Source organism: Carassius gibelio, chromosome B12 (assembly GCF_023724105.1).
Source record: "Carassius gibelio isolate Cgi1373 ecotype wild population from Czech Republic chromosome B12, carGib1.2-hapl.c, whole genome shotgun sequence".
In the NCBI taxonomy this organism is placed as follows: Eukaryota; Metazoa; Chordata; class Actinopteri; order Cypriniformes; family Cyprinidae; genus Carassius; species Carassius gibelio.
Genome location: NC_068407.1, coordinates 21,656,201 through 21,675,355, shown reverse-complemented (window position 1 = coordinate 21,675,355; position 19,155 = coordinate 21,656,201). Strand labels below are relative to the sequence as shown.

General features: G+C 43.3%; 1 protein-coding gene across 3 annotated transcripts in view; it reads left to right on the top strand.

Annotated features, from left to right (window-relative positions):
* The window catches only part of LOC127968701 (protein TANC2-like), a 47,200-nt gene extending 28,466 nt beyond the window's left edge, over positions 1-18,734 (top strand). For all 3 annotated transcript variants that reach the window (XM_052570040.1, XM_052570038.1, XM_052570039.1), the window contains exons 6-23: positions 792-1,073; positions 1,682-1,806; positions 3,289-3,520; positions 4,214-4,383; positions 5,579-6,186; positions 7,695-7,803; positions 7,880-8,002; positions 8,222-8,458; positions 8,637-8,933; positions 9,014-9,107; positions 9,579-9,712; positions 9,787-9,910; positions 10,182-10,357; positions 10,886-11,018; positions 13,532-13,623; positions 13,714-13,860; positions 14,046-14,146; positions 14,470-18,734. In XM_052570040.1, the coding sequence (XP_052426000.1) occupies positions 792-1,073; positions 1,682-1,806; positions 3,289-3,520; positions 4,214-4,383; positions 5,579-6,186; positions 7,695-7,803; positions 7,880-8,002; positions 8,222-8,458; positions 8,637-8,933; positions 9,014-9,107; positions 9,579-9,712; positions 9,787-9,910; positions 10,182-10,357; positions 10,886-11,018; positions 13,532-13,623; positions 13,714-13,860; positions 14,046-14,146; positions 14,470-16,543 (5,258 nt within the window). In that variant the 3' untranslated portion in view covers positions 16,544-18,734. The remainder of the gene's footprint in view (positions 1-791; positions 1,074-1,681; positions 1,807-3,288; positions 3,521-4,213; positions 4,384-5,578; positions 6,187-7,694; positions 7,804-7,879; positions 8,003-8,221; positions 8,459-8,636; positions 8,934-9,013; positions 9,108-9,578; positions 9,713-9,786; positions 9,911-10,181; positions 10,358-10,885; positions 11,019-13,531; positions 13,624-13,713; positions 13,861-14,045; positions 14,147-14,469) is intronic.
* Positions 18,735-19,155: the final 421 nt, after the last annotated feature.

Below are 19,155 nucleotides of genomic sequence, written 5' to 3'. Positions count from 1 at the left end.
ATGTGTGTTTCCTTCTCACCGCTGGTTGTGTTCTCTGTGCGTGTGTGTGTGTCTGTTTGGTGTGTTTTAGAGGATGTGTGTTTCCTTCTCACCGCTGGTTGTGTGTTCTCTGTGAGTGTGTGTGTGTCTGTTTGGTGTGTTTTAGAGGATGTGTGTTTCCTTCTCACCGCTGGTTGTGTGTTCTCTGTGAGTGTGTGTGTCTGTTTGGTGTGTTTTAGAGGATGTGTGTTTCCTTCTCACCGCTGGTTGTGTGTTCTCTGTGAGTGTGTGTGTCTGTTTGGTGTGTTTTAGAGGATGTGTGTTTCCTTCTCACCGCTGGTTGTGTTCTCTGTGCGTGTGTGTGTGTCTGTTTGGTGTGTTTTAGAGGATGTGTGTTTCCTTCTCACCGCTGGTTGTGTGTTCTCTGTGAGTGTGTGTGTGTCTGTTTGGTGTGTTTTAGAGGATGTGTGTTTCCTTCTCACCGCTGGTTGTGTGTTCTCTGTGAGTGTGTGTGTGTCTGTTTGGTGTGTTTTAGAGGATGTGTGTTTCCTTCTCACCGCTGGTTGTGTGTTCTCTGTGAGTGTGTGTGTGTCTGTTTGGTGTGTTTTAGAGGATGTGTGTTTCCTTCTCACCGCTGGTTGTGTGTTCTCTGTGAGTGTGTGTGTGTCTGTTTGGTGTGTTTTAGAGGATGTGTGTTTCCTTCTCACCGCTGGTTGTGTGTTCTCTGTGAGTGTGTGTGTGTCTGTTTGGTGTGTTTTAGAGGATGTGTGTTTCCTTCTCACCGCTGGTTGTGTTCTCTGTGCACCCCCCAGGGCCCTTCGCTCCGTACAGACTGCAGGACATCGCTCTGAAGCCGCTGCTCTTCGAGGTGCCCAGCATCACCATGGACTCTGTGTTCACGGGCCGTGATTGGCTCTTCCAGGAGGTCGACGCCTACCTGCGCCCCGCCCACTCCTCCACCAATCACGGCGTGGTCCTGGTGGGCGGCATCGGCTTCGGCAAAACTGCCATCATCTCGCGCCTCGTGGCTCTCAGCTGCCATGGAAACCGCATGCGACAGATCGCCTCCGAGAGCCCACAGGGGTCGCCGAAACGTGAGCCTGTTACATCACTTCTGCAGGGTGTCCTGACCAAACTACACATGTGCTGCAGTCTACTCTTCGAGAGCTCGTTTACTGTGTGTCTTTCTCTGTCGCAGAATAATAAATAGAATATAATCAACATGGGTGCTTTGAAACAAATACCTCTGTCTACATTTCTAGAAAAAAACTTGTTCCTACAGTTCACTGCAGTTTCCAGCTGAAGGAACACTAGTGGCAGTAAAACACCAACATTCATTACTTTTTACACAAATTATAATAATTGGTGCAGATTATTAATTAATAAAGGCTTATTTTTGCACAATGTTAAGTGTACAATAGTAGTATATGGCCCCAAAATATTTTTACCACAGTGCATTATTTGTAAATTAATAAAATTTGATGTTTGCATCACATAAACGCTCCATATATTTGGCTTTTCTTACATAGTAAACTTGCTCGGTATCACACCCGGTACAGCATTGAACTTGTGATGAAAAGAGTATGAAACCTGTCACTGGACATTTCAGTTAAGAACTGCTGCAATACACACAACAGGGCAGGCATGTTTTCCCAATGAGCCTGGACTGAGTGTATTTGATTGTTTGCATGTGTGTGGTCAGATGGAGATGACATCCCTCTCACACAGCCGCAGACTTCCCATGGTGCACTGGGAGGAGGAAGCTGCCCTGGAACTCCAGAAATGAGGAGGAGGCAGGAGGAGGCCATGAGGAGGCTTGCATCACAGGTACACACACACACACACACACACACACTCACTCACTCACACACACACACACACACACACACACACACACACACACACACTCTCACTCACACACACACACACACTCACACACACACACACACACACACACACACACACACACACACACACACACACACACACACACACACACACACACACACACACACACACACACACACACACACACACACTCACACGCACACACACACATCAGTCTCCTCACAATAGATGCTGTTGACTGGTAGAATTGCTTCTGCTCACACACAGAAGGCTGTCTGAACCTGTGCAGGCTTGCTGTCTCAGCTATTGCATTATGCAGATATGTTTAAAAAAGAGAAGTAAGTTTGCCAGTGAGCCTCATTAAATATTTATTCAGGCAGAAAGCAATTTCCTTACAATGCTATTAGATCTAGTTAAGTCACTGCATTAATAATCAACTCTCTCTTTCTGGACGGTTAAAGTCCTTTGAAAACATTTGTGTGAGTGAATTGGTCTTCTAGTCTAGCTGATGGTCTCTGTCTGCGTCTGATGTCTCCGTGGTCTCCTGCGCTGCGCTGGGATGTGATGGGATGTGATGTGATGTGTGTATTCACACTCAGTGTTTCCCCGTTACACCATCACACCTCATTAACAGAGCTTCAGGAGTGTGTGGAGCTCGAGGGGATGTGTCTGTGTGTGTTCGTCTTGCTTCTGTAATTCGTTTTCTCATCAGTCTGAATGAACATGCAGAGACACAGGAACAGCATTTGGAAATAACAGATTATTTTATTTTATTTTACACCACAGTAGGTCAGAACGTTGTGAGTTATGTTTTAGCCAAACTTGATCACTAAGCTGTGTGTTAATTGTCTGAATGGTGTGAATAATATGAGTGAAAAATAGTTTTAATTCACTTTTTCTGTTTAATTAGATTAATGTTTGTATTTGTTTGTAACATGAATGTGTTGTCTTGAAAAAAAAAGGTTTGATATAATATGCAGATTTGTTTTACTCAGTTATGTGTTTGTTTGATTTATTTCTTTATTGAGTAGGCACTACCTCTGCTGCATGATCCTCAAAACTGAGGCAACTTCAGAAGATGTGTTGCCCTTCGAATCATGTTTTAAAGCAGCTAATTAAGCTAATTACTTCTTTAATGGAACCAGTTATGTGTACTTGTCTGAGAGATGGGTGTCCCACAGAAACTAATGACAAAGTCTTGCCAAATTCCAAGTGAAGGGAAATAAGTTTGCAATTCAGCACTGTGCCACTCAAACCTCTCAGGGGACAAATAAAGACGCACTATACAGCCACAGCAGATTGTTATTCCTCTCCTCATTTAGGGATTGTTGTTCCACATCATAATGTGCACATCAGTATTATACGTATAGTTTATAATTACAGTAAACTGGCCCTAGATCATCATATAACCTGCCCTCCGGTGTTTGTCTGAGCTGTGCTCCTCTTGTCCGCCCCCTGCAGGTCGTGGCGTATCACTACTGTCAGGCAGATAATGCATACACCTGTCTGGTGCCGGAGTTTGTGCACAACGTGGCAGCGCTTCTGTGTCGCTCGCCGCAGCTGGCCGCATACAGAGAGCTTCTGCTGAAGGAGCCGCACATTCAGAGCACGCTCAGTCTGCGATCCTGCGTCCAGGATCCCCCCGCTGCCTTCAGACGAGGCGTGCTAGAACCCCTGGACACACTTTATAAAGGCACGTTATAAACAAACTATCAAGAGTGTGTTGTTGTGAAAGGTTCAGCCAAAAATGTAAACTGCTGAAGATATCCTCACCCTCAGTTCATCTGAGATCAGGATGAGTTTGTTTCTTCATCAGGTTTGTAGAAATGTAGCACTGCATCAGTGTCTCATCAGTGGATGCTCTGCAGTGAATGGGTGCCGTCAGAATGAGAGTCTGATAAAAACATCCCAATAATCCACAGCACTCCAGTCCATCAGTGAACATCTGGAGAAGACAAAACCTGAAACACATCCAGCATTAAGATGATTTTAACTCAAATAATCCATAATAACACTTCCTCCAGTGAAAAAGTGTTCTGGTCTGAATCAGGAGAGAAATCTGCACAGATCAAGCAGCGTTTAAACAGATCTAAACTAATCTGTGTCTGGATTTAGATCTGAGAAACAACAGATGATGCACTTTTCACTTGAGGAAGTGATATTATTTACTCTCATTCTGACGGCACCCATTCACTGCAGAGCATCCATTGGTGAGACACTCATACAATTTCTACAAATCTGATGAAGAAACAAACTTATCCTGATCTCTGATGAACTGAGAGTGAAGATATTTTCAGCAAAAACTGTAATTCTGTTATAAGAAAGTAAAATAATTCAAAAGACTGAATGCATGTGTTAAAGTTTGTTGATTGTTGTTTATCCTCAGAGAGGAAGATCAGTCCAGATGAAGACCTCATCATCCTCATCGATGGTCTGAATGAGGCTGAGTTCCACAAACCAGACTACGGTGACACCATTGTGTCTTTCCTCTGTAAAACCATCAAGAAGTTCCCCGTCTGGCTCAAGCTGCTGGTGACGGTCAGGACCTCCATGCAGGTATCGCTTTGATCAAAAATACAGTAAAAACTGTACAAAATGTGAAATATTATTACAATGTAAATCAGCTGTTTTCTGTGTGAATCTGTGTTAAAGTGTAATGTACAGTGGGGATCGAAAGTTTGGGCACCCTTTGCAGGTTCTGTGAAAATATGAGTAATTTTCAAAAAATAAGAGAGATCATACTAAATGCATGTTATATTTTATTTAGTACTGTCCTGAGTAGGATATTGTAGATAAAAGATATTAACATTTAGTCCACAAGACAAAAAAAATGCTGAAATTATTAAAATAACCCCACTCAAAAGTTTGGGAACCCTTGGTTCTTAGTACTGTGTTCTGTTACCTGATGATCCTCGACTGTCTTTCTGTTTTGTGATGGTTGTGCATGAGTCCCTTGTTTGTTCTGAACAGTTAAACTGAGCAGCGTTCTTCAGAACAATCTTTAAGCTCCTGCAGATTCTTCAGTTTTCCAGCATCTTTGCATATTTGAACCCTTTCCAGCAGGGACTTTTGAGATACATCTTTTCAGACTGAGGACATTTGAGGGACTCAAACACAACTATTTAAAAAGATTCAAACATTCACTGATGCTCCAGAAGGAAACAAGATGCATTAAGAGCTCACTTGTCACTTTTGATCAATTTAATGCATCTTTAATGATACAATTTTACTGATCCCAAATTTTTAACAGATCTTAGAAATAAAGGAAATAGAAATGTGTTTCAGTGACAGTTTTGACCCGGACCCCTGTTAACATCTGACCCTGGTGTCTACACATAGGAACCTTCATTTAAAGAGTTTACAGTTAGAAATATTTTTTGCTGACATGAAATGATGAATTTTAAATAGTTATAATACATGTTTCTTTTAGTAACTTGGTTGCACTATTAAGATAACATGGTTTCATTGACTTTATATTGATGGTCCCTTTAACACATTCTGTTGACTTCTCATTGGAATATATTAGTAGACTGGTAGGGTAAGGGTTAAAATAAGTTGACGTATTTGAAAAATGACTTCTATTCACCATCACAATAAAGATTTCTCTGATATTAATCAGTCTACTGACGAGAGTTTGTTGGTGTGTAGGTGCAATGTTGCTCGTCGTCAACAGAACGCTCAAAAGGGATCATCACAATAAAGTGTTCCCAAAGATTATTTCCTATGTACTAAACTCCTTCCTTCTTGGCAGGAGATCACCAAACCTCTGGCCTTCCACCGGATCTCTCTGGACGCTCTGGAGGAACACGACGCCATCGACCACGACCTGCAGAGCTACATCCTCCAGCGCATCCACAGCAGCGCAGAGATCCAGAACAACATCTCCCTCAACGGCAAGATGGACAACACCAGCTTCAGCAAGCTGAGCTCACACCTCAAGGCCCTCAGCCAGGGCTGCTTACTCTACCTGAAGCTCACCTTTGACCTGATCGAGCGCGGCTATCTGGTGCTCAAGAGCTCCAACTACAAGGTGGTGCCGGTCAGTCTGGCGGAGGTCTACCTCCTGCAGTGTAACATGCGCTTCCCCACGCAGTCGTCCTTCGACAGGGCCCTGCCGCTGCTCAACCTGGCCCTGGCTTCACTGCATCCTCTCAGCGATGAGCAGATCTACCAGGCCATCAACAGCGGCTCGGTGCAGGGAGCGCTGGACTGGGACGACTTCCAGCAGAGGATGGAGAACCTGTCGGTGTTCCTGGTCAAGAGACGGGATGGGACACGCATGTTTGTGCACCCGTCCTTCAGAGAGTGGCTCATATGGAGAGAGGAGGGAGAGAAGACCAAGTTCCTCTGCGATCTCAGGTCTGACAGAAAGCACTGGCTCTGTGTCGTGAAACAGAACGAACCAACAAACGCTTCTGTTCACCACAGACTACGATGCTTTGGAGCACTTAGATTAACACAACCATCTAAAAGCAGCAAACCAGCATTTTTAAAGTCAGATATGTGTCTCTGCAGCACACAAGCAGTCTTGAGTCTCTGGGGTGTATCTGTAGAAACAGACAACAACACAGTGTATGAGTCACAATTAGACATTTCTCTTTTATGCCAAAAATCATTAGGATATTCAGTAAAGATCTTGTTCCATGAAGATATTTTGTACACTTCCTTCCGGAAATATATAAAAACGTAATGTTTGATTAGTAATATGCATTGCTGAGAACTTCATCTGAACAACTTTAAAGATGATTTTCTCAATATTTCGATTGTTTTACTCCCTCAGACTCCAGATTTTCAAATAGTTGTATCTCAGACAAATATTGTCCTCCGAACAAGCCACACATCAATGGAAAACAGAAACGGACTCTTATGACTGGTTTTGTGGTCCAGGGTCACATTTAAGACCTGCTCTAATAAACCACTGTATGACCCACATCTCAAAATCTTTATTGAAAACAGGACAACTGAAAGTTGAAATACTCAAGACATGTTTTATTTAATATGTACATTCGTAGGTGTAAAAATTGGTTTATGCACGAACATGTCAATAGATATGAGTTCAAACGATATTTAATTTTGCTCATACAATAATACAGTGCTCAGAGAGAGACTGTAAAAATATATTGTGCTGAAACGTGCCGGAGCTAGTGAGATCTATACATGAAGAGATGCCAGGGTTTTGATTGTTAAATTAAAAGCATATATATATATATATATATATATATATAAAAATCATTTCTTGAAAAAAAAAAAACGAAAAGATGTTACACATATTTTGGTAACACTATACATAAAGCCTTGAAGTATAATGCATTATAAAAAAAAATGTTTAATGCACTAATTATGCATAATTACCAGCTAATCTATAATAACACTTACACTATGCATTTTAAATTTGTTTATAATTATTTACAACATGATATAATGTATTTCTAGACATTTCTGCACATTAAGAAAAATTATAATGCATTATACCATGTATTAAGTTCCTAATTCAGGTACTAAAATAACTAAAACTTAACTAAAAGGCCTATTTAGTGAAAATTTCTAACTTCTAATTCTAATTTCTAATTTCTAAAAATAGAATAGTATATCAGTATTACTCACAAAAAAAAACTGTGACAGCCTCTTAATTTTATAATTAAGAGTTGTGTTACATTTATGCATTTAGCAGATTCAGTTACCCAGAGCAGCTGACAACAGAGCAATGAAGCAATGTGTCACAGTTCCAAATACTGTACATGAAAGCTACACATATTCAAGGTTTTCTATGAAATCTGAGAGGGAAATATGATGACAGGTCTAGTTTAACACAAAACTGTCGCTTGAAGATTTTCTCATTTCTTACACATTGGTTTTGTTTTTTAAAGGAATGGCCACACGCTTCTGGCTTTCTGGTTGTCCAGACAAGAAAACAGACTCAACAGACAGCAGACGATTGAGCTGGGTCACCATATCCTGAAAGCACACATATTCAAGGTAAGAGTGTCGTGCACAGATCGCCATCATTATCTGAGATTTCATGCATTAAAGCTTCTTGTGTGTGGTGCTGTAGGGACTGAGTAAGAAGGTTGGGGTTTCTTCATCCGTCCTGCAAGGGCTGTGGGTGTCATACAGCACCGAGAGTTTATCCACAGCTCTGGCGTCGCTCAGAAACCTTTACACACCCAACATTAAGGTGCTTCTCCACTCTACCCTGGACAAAAAAATCAAATAAGCTTTTGTTGGTTTCTATGCAGTTTCAAGAAAATAGCATTTTTTTTTGTATTTGAGACTCAAAAGGTTTTGTTAACTGGAAAATGTGCAGTTGCTTTTTTTTTTTTTTACAGTGCATGGACCGTGTATTATTTTCTGGCTCTGCAGCATTAGGTTTATTTCTCACATGCATGCTCTGTAGGTGTCCCGGCTGCTGATTCTGGGTGGCGCTAATGTGAATTACCGTACGGAGGTGTTAAACAACGCTCCGCTGCTGTGTGTGCACGCTCACCTGGGCTACTCGGAGATGGTGCACCTGCTGCTGGAGAACGGCGTCAGTGTGGACTCTGCATCTGAGAGCGGCCTCACTCCGCTGGGCTACGCCTCCGCCGCCGGACACCTGGCCATCGTCACTGCCCTGTGCAAGAGGGGAGCAAAGGTACGAGGAATCACGCTGCACAATACATGCACTTGGGTTTCTGAGACTGAGAGCAATCAGATAGTATATCAGAATTACTAAATGACTGATGGAATCCATGCATGATTCACAGAATTAGCATCATACAGTAGACTGGAGCTTTGATTTGGGCATATTTGATGTCATATCCTCTCCACAGCTCGACCACCTGGACAAGCTCGGTCAGTGCGCTCTAGTGCATGCTGCTCTCCGAGGACATCTGGAGGTGATGAAGTTCCTCCTTCAGAGTGACTGGGGCCCCTCCCCCACTGAGTCACAGGCCACGCCCTCCCCCACACGAGCCACGCCCCCAGAGTCACAGCAGCAGGAGTCTGAACAGCAGACACAAGCGGACGCTCAGACTCCGCAGCAGACGTCTCAGGAGCCTGCGAGCTTCAGCAAGAGTGTGGCAGTGCAGCAGGCCTTTACAGCAGCAGCCAGCATGGGTCACACTGAGGTACCGGCCTCAGATCATCCACAAACTCACAGAAATCTATTACATTTTGTGGTCCTGATAACTGTGTCTGTGTCTCTCAGGTTGTGTCTTATCTCTTGGACTTGCCTGACGGGGATGAAGAGGACACTCCTCGCGCCCAGATGAACAGCTATGACACCCTGTGGGGCGAGACAGGTAGAGGGTCTATAGCTGTGTTCAAAGTCTACTGAGCTTCCTACATAGACTCTATCAGATCAGTCATAAACCAAACCAACCAGCTACAAAGGAGAATCACAACATTACAAACTTTGTCTTAATATCAGCCGCGTTTATTCTTCTCGGCTAATTAAAATGTTTAATTAGTGACATTTTAAAATCTTTATTTGAATATGGCAACATAACATCACGCTCTACAATATTTCTATGAATGATTCGCTGACAGACACGATCAGCCAATCACTGTGTGCATAGTTAATAAGCTTGATGACATCATCCACTGCAACGAGCTCAGCCCCGCCCCCTTCCTCTAGTCCTTCGTGAGCTTAAATCTTTCACTGCTCTCCAGGAGCTCTGTTAGTGGTGAGAAACACGTGTTGTTACCCTAAAGAGAATGTTGTGAGACTGTCCCTGTGGTGACTGAGCGCTCTGTCCGGCTCGTGTCCTCAGCGCTGACCGCTGCAGCCGGCCGAGGGAAGCTGGACGTCTGTCAGATGCTGCTGGAGCAGGGCTCGTCCGTGACCCAGCCCAACCGCAGAGGAGTGTGTCCGCTCTTCAGCTCTGTGCGTCAGGGCCACTGGCAGGTAACTGAGACACACACACGTCTGTCATCTCCAGAGAGTGTTTCTGCATGCTTCAGCTGTACACACTCTTGCAGACGGTGGATCTGCTGGTGTCACACGGAGCAGACGTGAACCTGGCTGATAAACAGGGCCGGACTGCGCTCATGATGGCGGCTTCGGAGGGACACCTGGACACAGCGGAGCTCCTCGTGGCTCAGGGTACATCACACACACCTGTACGAGCTGCAACACACGTGACAGTAGTGTAACCCTTTCAGTTACTTTGTTAAAGTCATGTAACTGATTACTTTTCTACATGTGGAGCAAATGTATTATCTAATTGTGTTCTTAAATTTACCAGCTGACAGCTATTCAATTGAATTCATCATCAGTTATCTGACATTCTCAAGATGAATCTGTTCTGACAGTTTAGCTCTGAGTTCTTCTCAGGTGAAGGACAGTAAGCGCTGATATGGAGGTGTGTGTGCAGGAGCGTGTGTGGATCTGAAGGATAAGGAGGGTCTGACGGCGCTCAGCTGGGGCTGTCTGAAAGGACATCTGTCTGTGGTTCGTTTCTTGGTGGAGAGAGGAGCTGCCACGGACCACGCCGATAAAAACGGACGAACGCCTCTCGATCTGGCCGCCTTCTACGGAGACTCTGACGTGGTGAGCCAGGTCTCAGTTCACTTGACAACATTAGGTTAAAAAATACTTCAACTTTTCTAAATATTCCCCCAAGAGCTTTCAAACTACATCCACCAAACTCAAAACACACCTTCAGATGATTTTGACCACATCTGGACTTAGATTTACTTTGAGAAGCTCCGGCTGTAATGAAAGCCTGTTGTGCTACTGAAGCACATAATCAAATATCCAAAGCCCATCCATAGAGTTAATCGTGTATGAATCGAAATAGAAATCTGTGTACCAGGCTAGTACACAGAAATAAATAAATAAATGTATTGGACTATTTTATTAATAAATATTATTTTTTTTATATTGAGAACCAAGCAAACTGTACAAACAATAGTACATATAACCAACCACCTCATAACAAACCAACAAATTGGTTGCATTGCTTCCAAGTTTTTACTTTTACCGGTAGATATTTTTCCAAATACAGTTACATTTGTTCAAATATAGGCATCACATCAGCTATTTAAACTACAGCTTCTTTTTGCTGGTGTGTCTCAGGTTCAGTTCCTGGCGGATCATGGGGCTGTGATCGAGCATGTGGACTACAGCGGGATGCGTCCTCTGGACCGCGCCGTCGGCTGCAGAAACACGTCTGTGGTGCTCGCCCTGCTGAAGAAAGGAGCCAAAATCGGTATGACATGTAACCAACTAATCCGACATCAAGCCCTCGTTCGATCCTATTGAGCTTGATCGGAATTTAATTTCCATCTTTGAAAGGGATAATGTAGTCCTGTAGGGAGACAGTTATGCTTAAACACTTGAATATGACTGGTTTTCCAAATTTGGATTAAAACATACAGCACATGCAGTGCTTTGATGCACATGTGACCCGGAGCACAAGACCAGTCATAAAGGATTTATACATCATCTGAAATCTGAAAAATAAATCATCTCTCCATTGCTGTATGGTTTGTTAGGAGGACAATGTTTGTCTGAGATACAACTATTTCTTCTTGAACTGGTAAATTGAGGAGAAAAAATATTTGCATAACTCTACATAACGTTAAAGTTAAAGGCAATCCACTTCTGGAGATTTGTGAGTTTTCTCAATGTTTTGTAGTATAAACTTGAAAAGAAGTTGAGAAAACGTACAAATCTCCTGAAGCTGGTTTCCTTAAACTTTAAAAGCAAAGTAAAAGCAGAAATCACTGACGATCCCCAAAAGGAAAACTTCATTGGTTTGGTCTATAAGAATATAAATGACTGTAAATCCCTGTGTACTGTGTGTGTGTGTGTTTGTGTGTGTCTTCATGTAGCTCAGCTTGTGTTTGGCTGCTCCTCATACTTCACTGACTCTTGGTTGTGTGTCTCTAGATCCGTGCTCTTTATGTTTGTGGTGTTTGCCTTGGATTTCACTCGCTACCTGTTTCTCTTTCTCTCTGTACAGATCGTAAGGGCCTAGATGATGTATGCTGCTGGAGAAGTTCACTAATATAACTTGGTGCCAGTCCATTTAACCCCTTAAAACAAATAATCCTAACTTGTACTGAATTCTAAATTTGACTGGAAGCCAGTGAAGGGGTGCTTACAGATTTCCTAGTCCCAGTTTAAAGCCTGGCAGCAGCATTTTGAAGCAGATGCAAGCGTGAAATTGATGCATGAGAAATGCTATATTACAGTAAATTACAATAAAAAAAAAAAGCATATCATCTTCCAAATCATTAAAAGACAGAAAAGGTTTCAATTTCACTATATTCCTTAATTGAAAAAAAAAAAAAAAAAAAAAAACACCTCTTACCACAGAATCGATATGCTTAACAAACTTTAACTTTGCATCCAACATGACTCTGAGACTCCTTGCATGATTATGTACCTTAGATTCAAAGGGGCCTAACTGATTGATTATAAGTTCAGGAGAACTCACTTCAGTCTTTGATTCATTCAGGTGAAGAACATTTGCTGCCGTCCACTCCTAAATATCATTAAAACATGCAAAGAGAGGCTTTAAGGACAAATTATCCCCCATTTTTATAGGCAGATAAAGCTGACTTTACCTCCACTTTCTCATTCTTCAGCCGAAGCTCTTTTTTCTCTCCAGTCACTTCTGATTTTTCTGTGTTCCCCTCACCTTTCTTCCACGGCCACTGCATCACTCTTCACCTCGTCTTCCTGCCGCTCACGCTTTCACTCACCTAAACACACACCGCTCTCATCTCCACCTGTGCTTGTGCCACTCGCTCCATCTCACTCTCACACAACCCAATCCTCATTCCCTCGCTCTCACAAACCCTGACCTCTGACCTCTGACCTCAGGATGTCAGACGCTGCCGAGTCGGTGTAAAGGAGGTAATGCTTGTGCATCCTGTTTTCCTTCGGGCGTCTGGACAGCTCTCTGTTCTGTTCTGTGGCTGTGTTTGGGTGCCGCAGGTTTAACTGACACTTTAAACTGAAGTGTTACAAATGAAAGGTTACAGGGAATGAGAACTGAAGGCATTCTCATTCCATCTGTGTGTGTTATGACTCCTGAGCAGCGTTGGGGAAAGTTACTTTTAAAGGTATTGCATTACAATGTTGCGTTTTCCCTAAAACAAAACGTAACTAATTATGTTACTTAGTTACTTATGGAAAATAATCTAGCGATTTATTTTTTTGTTACTTTTTAAATCTGGGCAGGGCTTGCTTGTTTGTTTTTAATATAAAAAAGTTATTCTTTGACGAATCTTAAAGCCCTTTCACACCAAAAGTGGAACGAAGGAAATGTAAATCCACATCTGTACAGTAGAGGGCACTGCTCAAACTAACCACATGAAGAATGTGACGCAGAAGAATAAAGTTCAACACTATACAGCAATAACTACAAGTCTAGAACTACAGTGAGATCATGTTCACACACACAACACTCTGCACTGACTCCTGATCTCTGTCACCATGACAACACCAGAGCTGTCACTCAACACATAGAAACAAAGTAACTGCTGTTAGTTATTTGAAAAAGGTTCTCCAATGTTTCCTTCTAAATTAAAAAAGTAATGCCTTACTTTACTAGTTAATTAAAAAGTAATCTGATTACGTAGCTTGCGTTACTTGTAATGTGTTACCCCCAGCACTGCTCCTGAGTGCTCTCTGCACTCCTCCGTCTCTCCACATGTTTTACCCTCAAACCAGTTGTTCATTTTGACCCATCAAACATCCTGTTACCCATAGGTCCTGCTACCTGGGCAATGGCGACATCGAAACCTGACATCATGATTATCCTACTGAGTAAACTTTTAGAGGAAGGAGATGGCTTCTACAAGGTCAGATTTACTCGATGTCTGTGCAGATTTGTCAAGTACAAAGTCCCTGGCTCTGTGTATTTACACAGTCAATCATCTTTTCCCCAGCAGATGGGTAAAGTGAAGGAGGCAGCTCAGTGCTACCAGAACGCTCTGAAGAAATTTCCCAGAGAAGGATTAAGTGAGGAACTGAAGACCTTTAAGGAGCTCAAAGTGTCTTTGTTCCTGAACTTGTCTCGCTGTCGGAGGAAAATGAATGTGAGAACAGCAAAAATACTCTCATTCTAGTGCACAGTAATATAAAAGCTTGTGTTACGCTGTAATAACTGCAGTATGAGGCATGTTGTGAGAATTCTGCTGGTGTACTTCTAGTACAGCTGTGCAAAATAATAAAATGTCAACCCCTAGATTACAAAAATGAAATACACTCTTTTTGGTTTCAGGACTTTGGTATGGCGGAAGAGTTTGCTAGCAAGGCTCTGGAACTGAAGCCGAAGTCTTACGAGGCATTCTATGCTAGAGCCCGAGCCAAGCGTAGCAGCAGGTAGGGTTCCTCCATCGTTTATTTCCTCGAGCCCTGTTCACACCTCCAGAGACACACAGAGACAAAGCGTTATGATCCCATTCATTTTCAGTGGAGATCTGGCGACTTCCGTTTTATTAGCAATATATAAAGTTGTGAAAGCATTTTCTAAAGATATGTCCAGACGTAAAGTCTACCAATGATATTAGAACAACAGCACTAGGAACGCCCCACATGCGTCTTTACAGGACAGTGCCTTGTGAGAAAGTGGCTGGCAGTGTGAACAGGGCTTCACACTTCAAGTTATTTATTGGTGGCTTAATATTTCCATTGTCGCTTTATAGGCAATTCGTGGAAGCACTAGAAGACCTGAGGGAAGCCATAAAGCTGTGTCCCAACAGTCGTGAAATCCAGCGCCTCCTTCAGCGTGTGGACGAGGAGTACAGGCAAGTTACCCAATCAGAGGAGCCAGAGCATGAGCCTCCTCCATCCCCACCACCATCTCCCTTACCGGTGGAGGAAGATGAGGAGCCCCCTCATCACACCCCTCCTCCTGAGCCAAGACTGGATGACATGGAGCCCGTCCAAGACTTGTTTGAGGATGACGAATTCCTAGAACAAGAGCTAGAGGCCGTGTCCTTTGGTTTTGCTTCAGACATTCGATCGAACGCTTCAAGCCTTGCCATTATATGCAGTCCACCCCTTTCTCCACCCCATCACGACACTGGCTACCTATCTGGAGGGCATGCCTTCGAGTTCCACCCAAACTCTTCCTCTATGTCATCTCCTACACATCATAGTTACCAGTCCACCTCTCCATGCATCTCTCCAACCCATCAGAACTCCCACTACCGCCAGAGTCCACCACACACCTCTTCGGCCAATCAGTCCTCCTACCGCTTCAGCCCTCCACCCATTGGCAGTGGAGGTAACCAGGGGATGGACTATCAGAGTCCTCCGCCATCTCCTCTTAGGCGTGGGGCTCCATTCAGAGGTAGCCCTCCGATCGAGAACATGTGTCTGTATCGTTCCCAGTCTGGCTCACCAGTCCGCTACCAGCAGGATCCTTTACCTAGCCGCCCTAAATCACCACTATTGAAGATGAGCAGCCAGCGGTCCTTCCAGCTCCAGTCGCAACCTTCCCAGAGCTCTCAGACTAGCCAGCACCACCAGGTTCAGGCTTTGCGCCTGCAGCCCTCGATGGCGCAAATCGTGCGCACTAACCAGCCCAGTAACAGCATGTACAGCCAGTTGGTGCATCCACTTAGCAGTAGGTACCAAGGTAGCTCCATGGATGTGGACAGGGACAGAGATCGAGAGCCGAGGCTGGTGTACCAACCCTCGCTGGATGGCCGATCAATGTCTCAAGTGCAATCTAGCCTCAGTGCGGGAGCTCTCTGTCATGGGGGGCGAGGTGGGCCTGCTGGTGTCCTGGAGTCAAACTTGGGGAAAGATCAGATCCATCAGCGACCCGCATCGGCGTACCGCTCAGCTACAGGGGGACCTGGAGGCATGCGCTTCAGCCAAACCCCCCAGATAAGCCGCAGTCAGTCAGCGGCATACTATCCAGTCTCCAAGCACGAGCTCGAGAGAGCAGTGGCGGCTTCTGCTCTGCCACCGTGCCAGCTGGGCTCTCCGGAGATCCCGCACCTAGTGCGCAGACCTATCAGTGCCATCACAAGTGACCTAAAACAGCATGTACCAACCCCCAGACCACTCATCCACTCCCAGAGCGTAAATCTTCGCTTCTCCCCATCTAGCGTTAATATATCCTTAGGCTCCAGCTGCAATCTAGCCCCTGGCTTCAGGCCGTCCTCCTCCATGGCTCAAATGGAAATCCCGCTCCAGTCTGCATATGAACGGAGCTTCGATGAGCCATCTGCCCTGTCGCCCTCTCAGAGCGGACTGTACTCGGGTGAACCCGCCCGATCCCGTAACACTCCGTTCATGGGCATCATCGACAAGACTGCAAGGACTCAGCAGCAGTACCTCCACCAGCCTTCCCGGGCCTGGCCTGTGTCATCTCTGGAATCGGTTATCACTAGCCCCACGTCACCTGGGAATCTGATCCACCAGGCATCCACAGCCTCCTCCTACAGCCCCCCTACATCTCTAGGCAATATTGCCTACTACAATAAGACCAATAATGCCCAGAATGGACACATGCTAGAGGAGGAGTACTACGTCCAGCCCCAGCCCTCCTCCCTGGGCAAGCTTGCTAACGGAGGGGCACGTGATCGAGACTTCCTGGAGCGAGTGAGCCAGGCGCCGATGTACCAGGATGTTAAGGTGGCACGGACAATGCCAGTGGCACAGGCGTACCAGGAGAAGATCTACCGCCAGCTTTCCCGCGATGCCAGACAATGTCCCACCTCGCCCATCAAACCAAAGAGACCCTACGTGGAGTCAAATGTTTAATAGGCGCCCCAAAGGGTGGGCATAAGGTGTGAGTGACAGTGAAAGTGTAGGTGGAGGTTATTAAAGCCAGTATTTTGAATAGAGGAAACGGCCTAGTAGAAACACTTTTAATAAACTAAAAAAAACTGTGTTACAAAAGTTGTGTACAATTACCTGTGCCTACTTTAAGTCAACTCAATCTGTTGGTAAACACTTAGAGCTTGGGTGCCGGACAGGCTACAAATACCCTGGCAGACCCCTTTTGGAGCATTGGAGTGAAAAAAAAATGTCCTCTAAAGATCTGCACATTATTTTAAAGCACATTTATTGACGTTCCACAACAGAGGAATCGTGTCTTGCCTTCATTCCCAGCACTAAAGCGGAAACACAACAAACTGTGTGTTGAACTCATTCCCTCTCTCAATTAATCCTGATATCCCTCTTCTCATTCAAACTAAACTCATTTGCTAGGCTTTCTTGACATCATATTGTTGAAATGTTCAAGACTGTAAAAAGTGCAAATCCGTTTCAGAAAAATTAAGTTGTAGTTATAGCATAAACAGAGGAATATTTATAATTAAGTTATATGATGTGTAGACATATTAAAGCGGTTTTGTGTCAGGTTTATTTTGTCTTTAATTTTGTATCTATTGATTTGGACTTTGGAAATGGTATCAGATATTTTCAAAATAATGATTCAGAGTTTATGTCTGGAGATTATTATCTTTACACTTATTACCTTACAATTCTGGCTCCCGAGCAGAAATATTGTTTGTGTCAAAATTCACAGTTGTAGAGTGGCAATAATATTAGTTCAAAGCACTTTCGTGGGAAGCGTAATATGATTTTCAAGTAACCCTGGCATTTTGTGGATAATACTAAGCTTTTATTTACAAAATGAAATAATTATTTATGAAGTAGTGGAGTGCCAATCCAGACGCATTTCAAGTGGAGGAATGTATCACACCACAGACGTCTTATGAACTCTACAGTATGGGAACTACGCAACAAAGTTTCAGGGGAGTTTGCAAGGTAGTAATAGAACTTCTTCTCTATTTTCAGTTTCTTTAGTGTTCTAAGAAATGGAACCTTGCATTGTCACGGAGAAGCATTAGTATATCAAGTGAAGTATGTTTGTTTTAACTTCAAAACTTTTATTCGTAACTTTGGTCTGTCTGTGACATTATGACGAAAGAGAGCACTTTATTCATCTGTAAGGATTATATGGACTGTGAATATGAGGGGGTTGGAGATGACAGTGGGGGGATCTGGGATGGGAAATCCTTAATAACGAACATTCAGTGGATGCTGGAATATAACCTGTGATTAGTTGTACTTCTAGAAATCAAATAGCAGTTATTGTCCTTGGTGCAATTCTAATTTTTCAAGCAAATGAATGAACAATAATATAAAAGAGCGAAATTATGTTTTTAAAAAGTGTATATAACAGCCTTTATAGAGCGCAGTGTACTTGCTGTATATAGTGGCCAGATGTGTTCATGCATACAACATCTGCAAACGCGTCACCAAATGCAGCGTGATGAACCTCACGCCTCAAACACAGTTCAGTGACTTCACACACACACACCGAAAAGCAAACCTGCCATTTAGAAATAGTGCATTTGTCGTGTAAAAATACAATATTCAGCTAGTTCCTTTCAAAGTCCTCTGCTTCAGAATATGATATTATTAACATGCGGAGCTTCAATGTGGCTCTACAATACAGTATATGGACAGATATCTAGACAGCTTGTCTTAAAGGCGACCATACTGACCTTTCTATTGCTGTCGGTGTAAACTTGCTTGAATCGAGAAATGCCTCATGGTCAACTTTGGGGAAAAGTTAAATAAATAACACTTGAACACCGGACTCAGATGTGTGGTTTTTCATGCAAGCTGTTATTGCTGTACAAAACCTGACGCATGATTTATCCTCTGAAATCGACATACACAGACATTTGTGTATCTGCCGTATGTCTAGGAACTAAACAGAAATAAACTTCACACCTGACGAAAAAATTAAACTCCACCAAACTCAGCAGGAGAGATGTGACGTTTACCTCTGAAGGGTTTGCCCATTCTTTTATCTTTCAGTTGGAGTTGATTTCCATGTACTTGCTTGCTAAGCAGAGTTTCTGGTATGTAAACGTGAGCTTTCAGAGCGCTGTGACAACATTTCCTGACTTCAATAAACCAGAATGTGTTTTTATCATGTCACTTGTCATTTTTATATGCTTTAAGAAATGTATAACTGATCGTGCTCCTAAACTTCCTTTATTGATATATAGATGAGTTTGTTACATTAGAAATGTTCGCACTTTCACCAATGGATGCTTATATGGCACTGGTAAAGTAATTATGCAATGTATACAGTATGTGATATTTTAAGACCTAAGACCTGCAATGACTTTATGTGGTAAGTAAGCCAAGATGAAGATTTGAGAAAGGTCTAAACATCCCAAAAACATGGCATACAACAGATACAGTACTGCTGCTACATCTTACTGTAAGAGAGAGATGCTATAGATATTCTTACATACAAATAAGCAGTGTTGGGGAAAGCTACTTTTAAAAGTAATGCATTACTATATTTCGTTGCTACCTAAAAAAAAGTCACTAATTACGTTACTTAG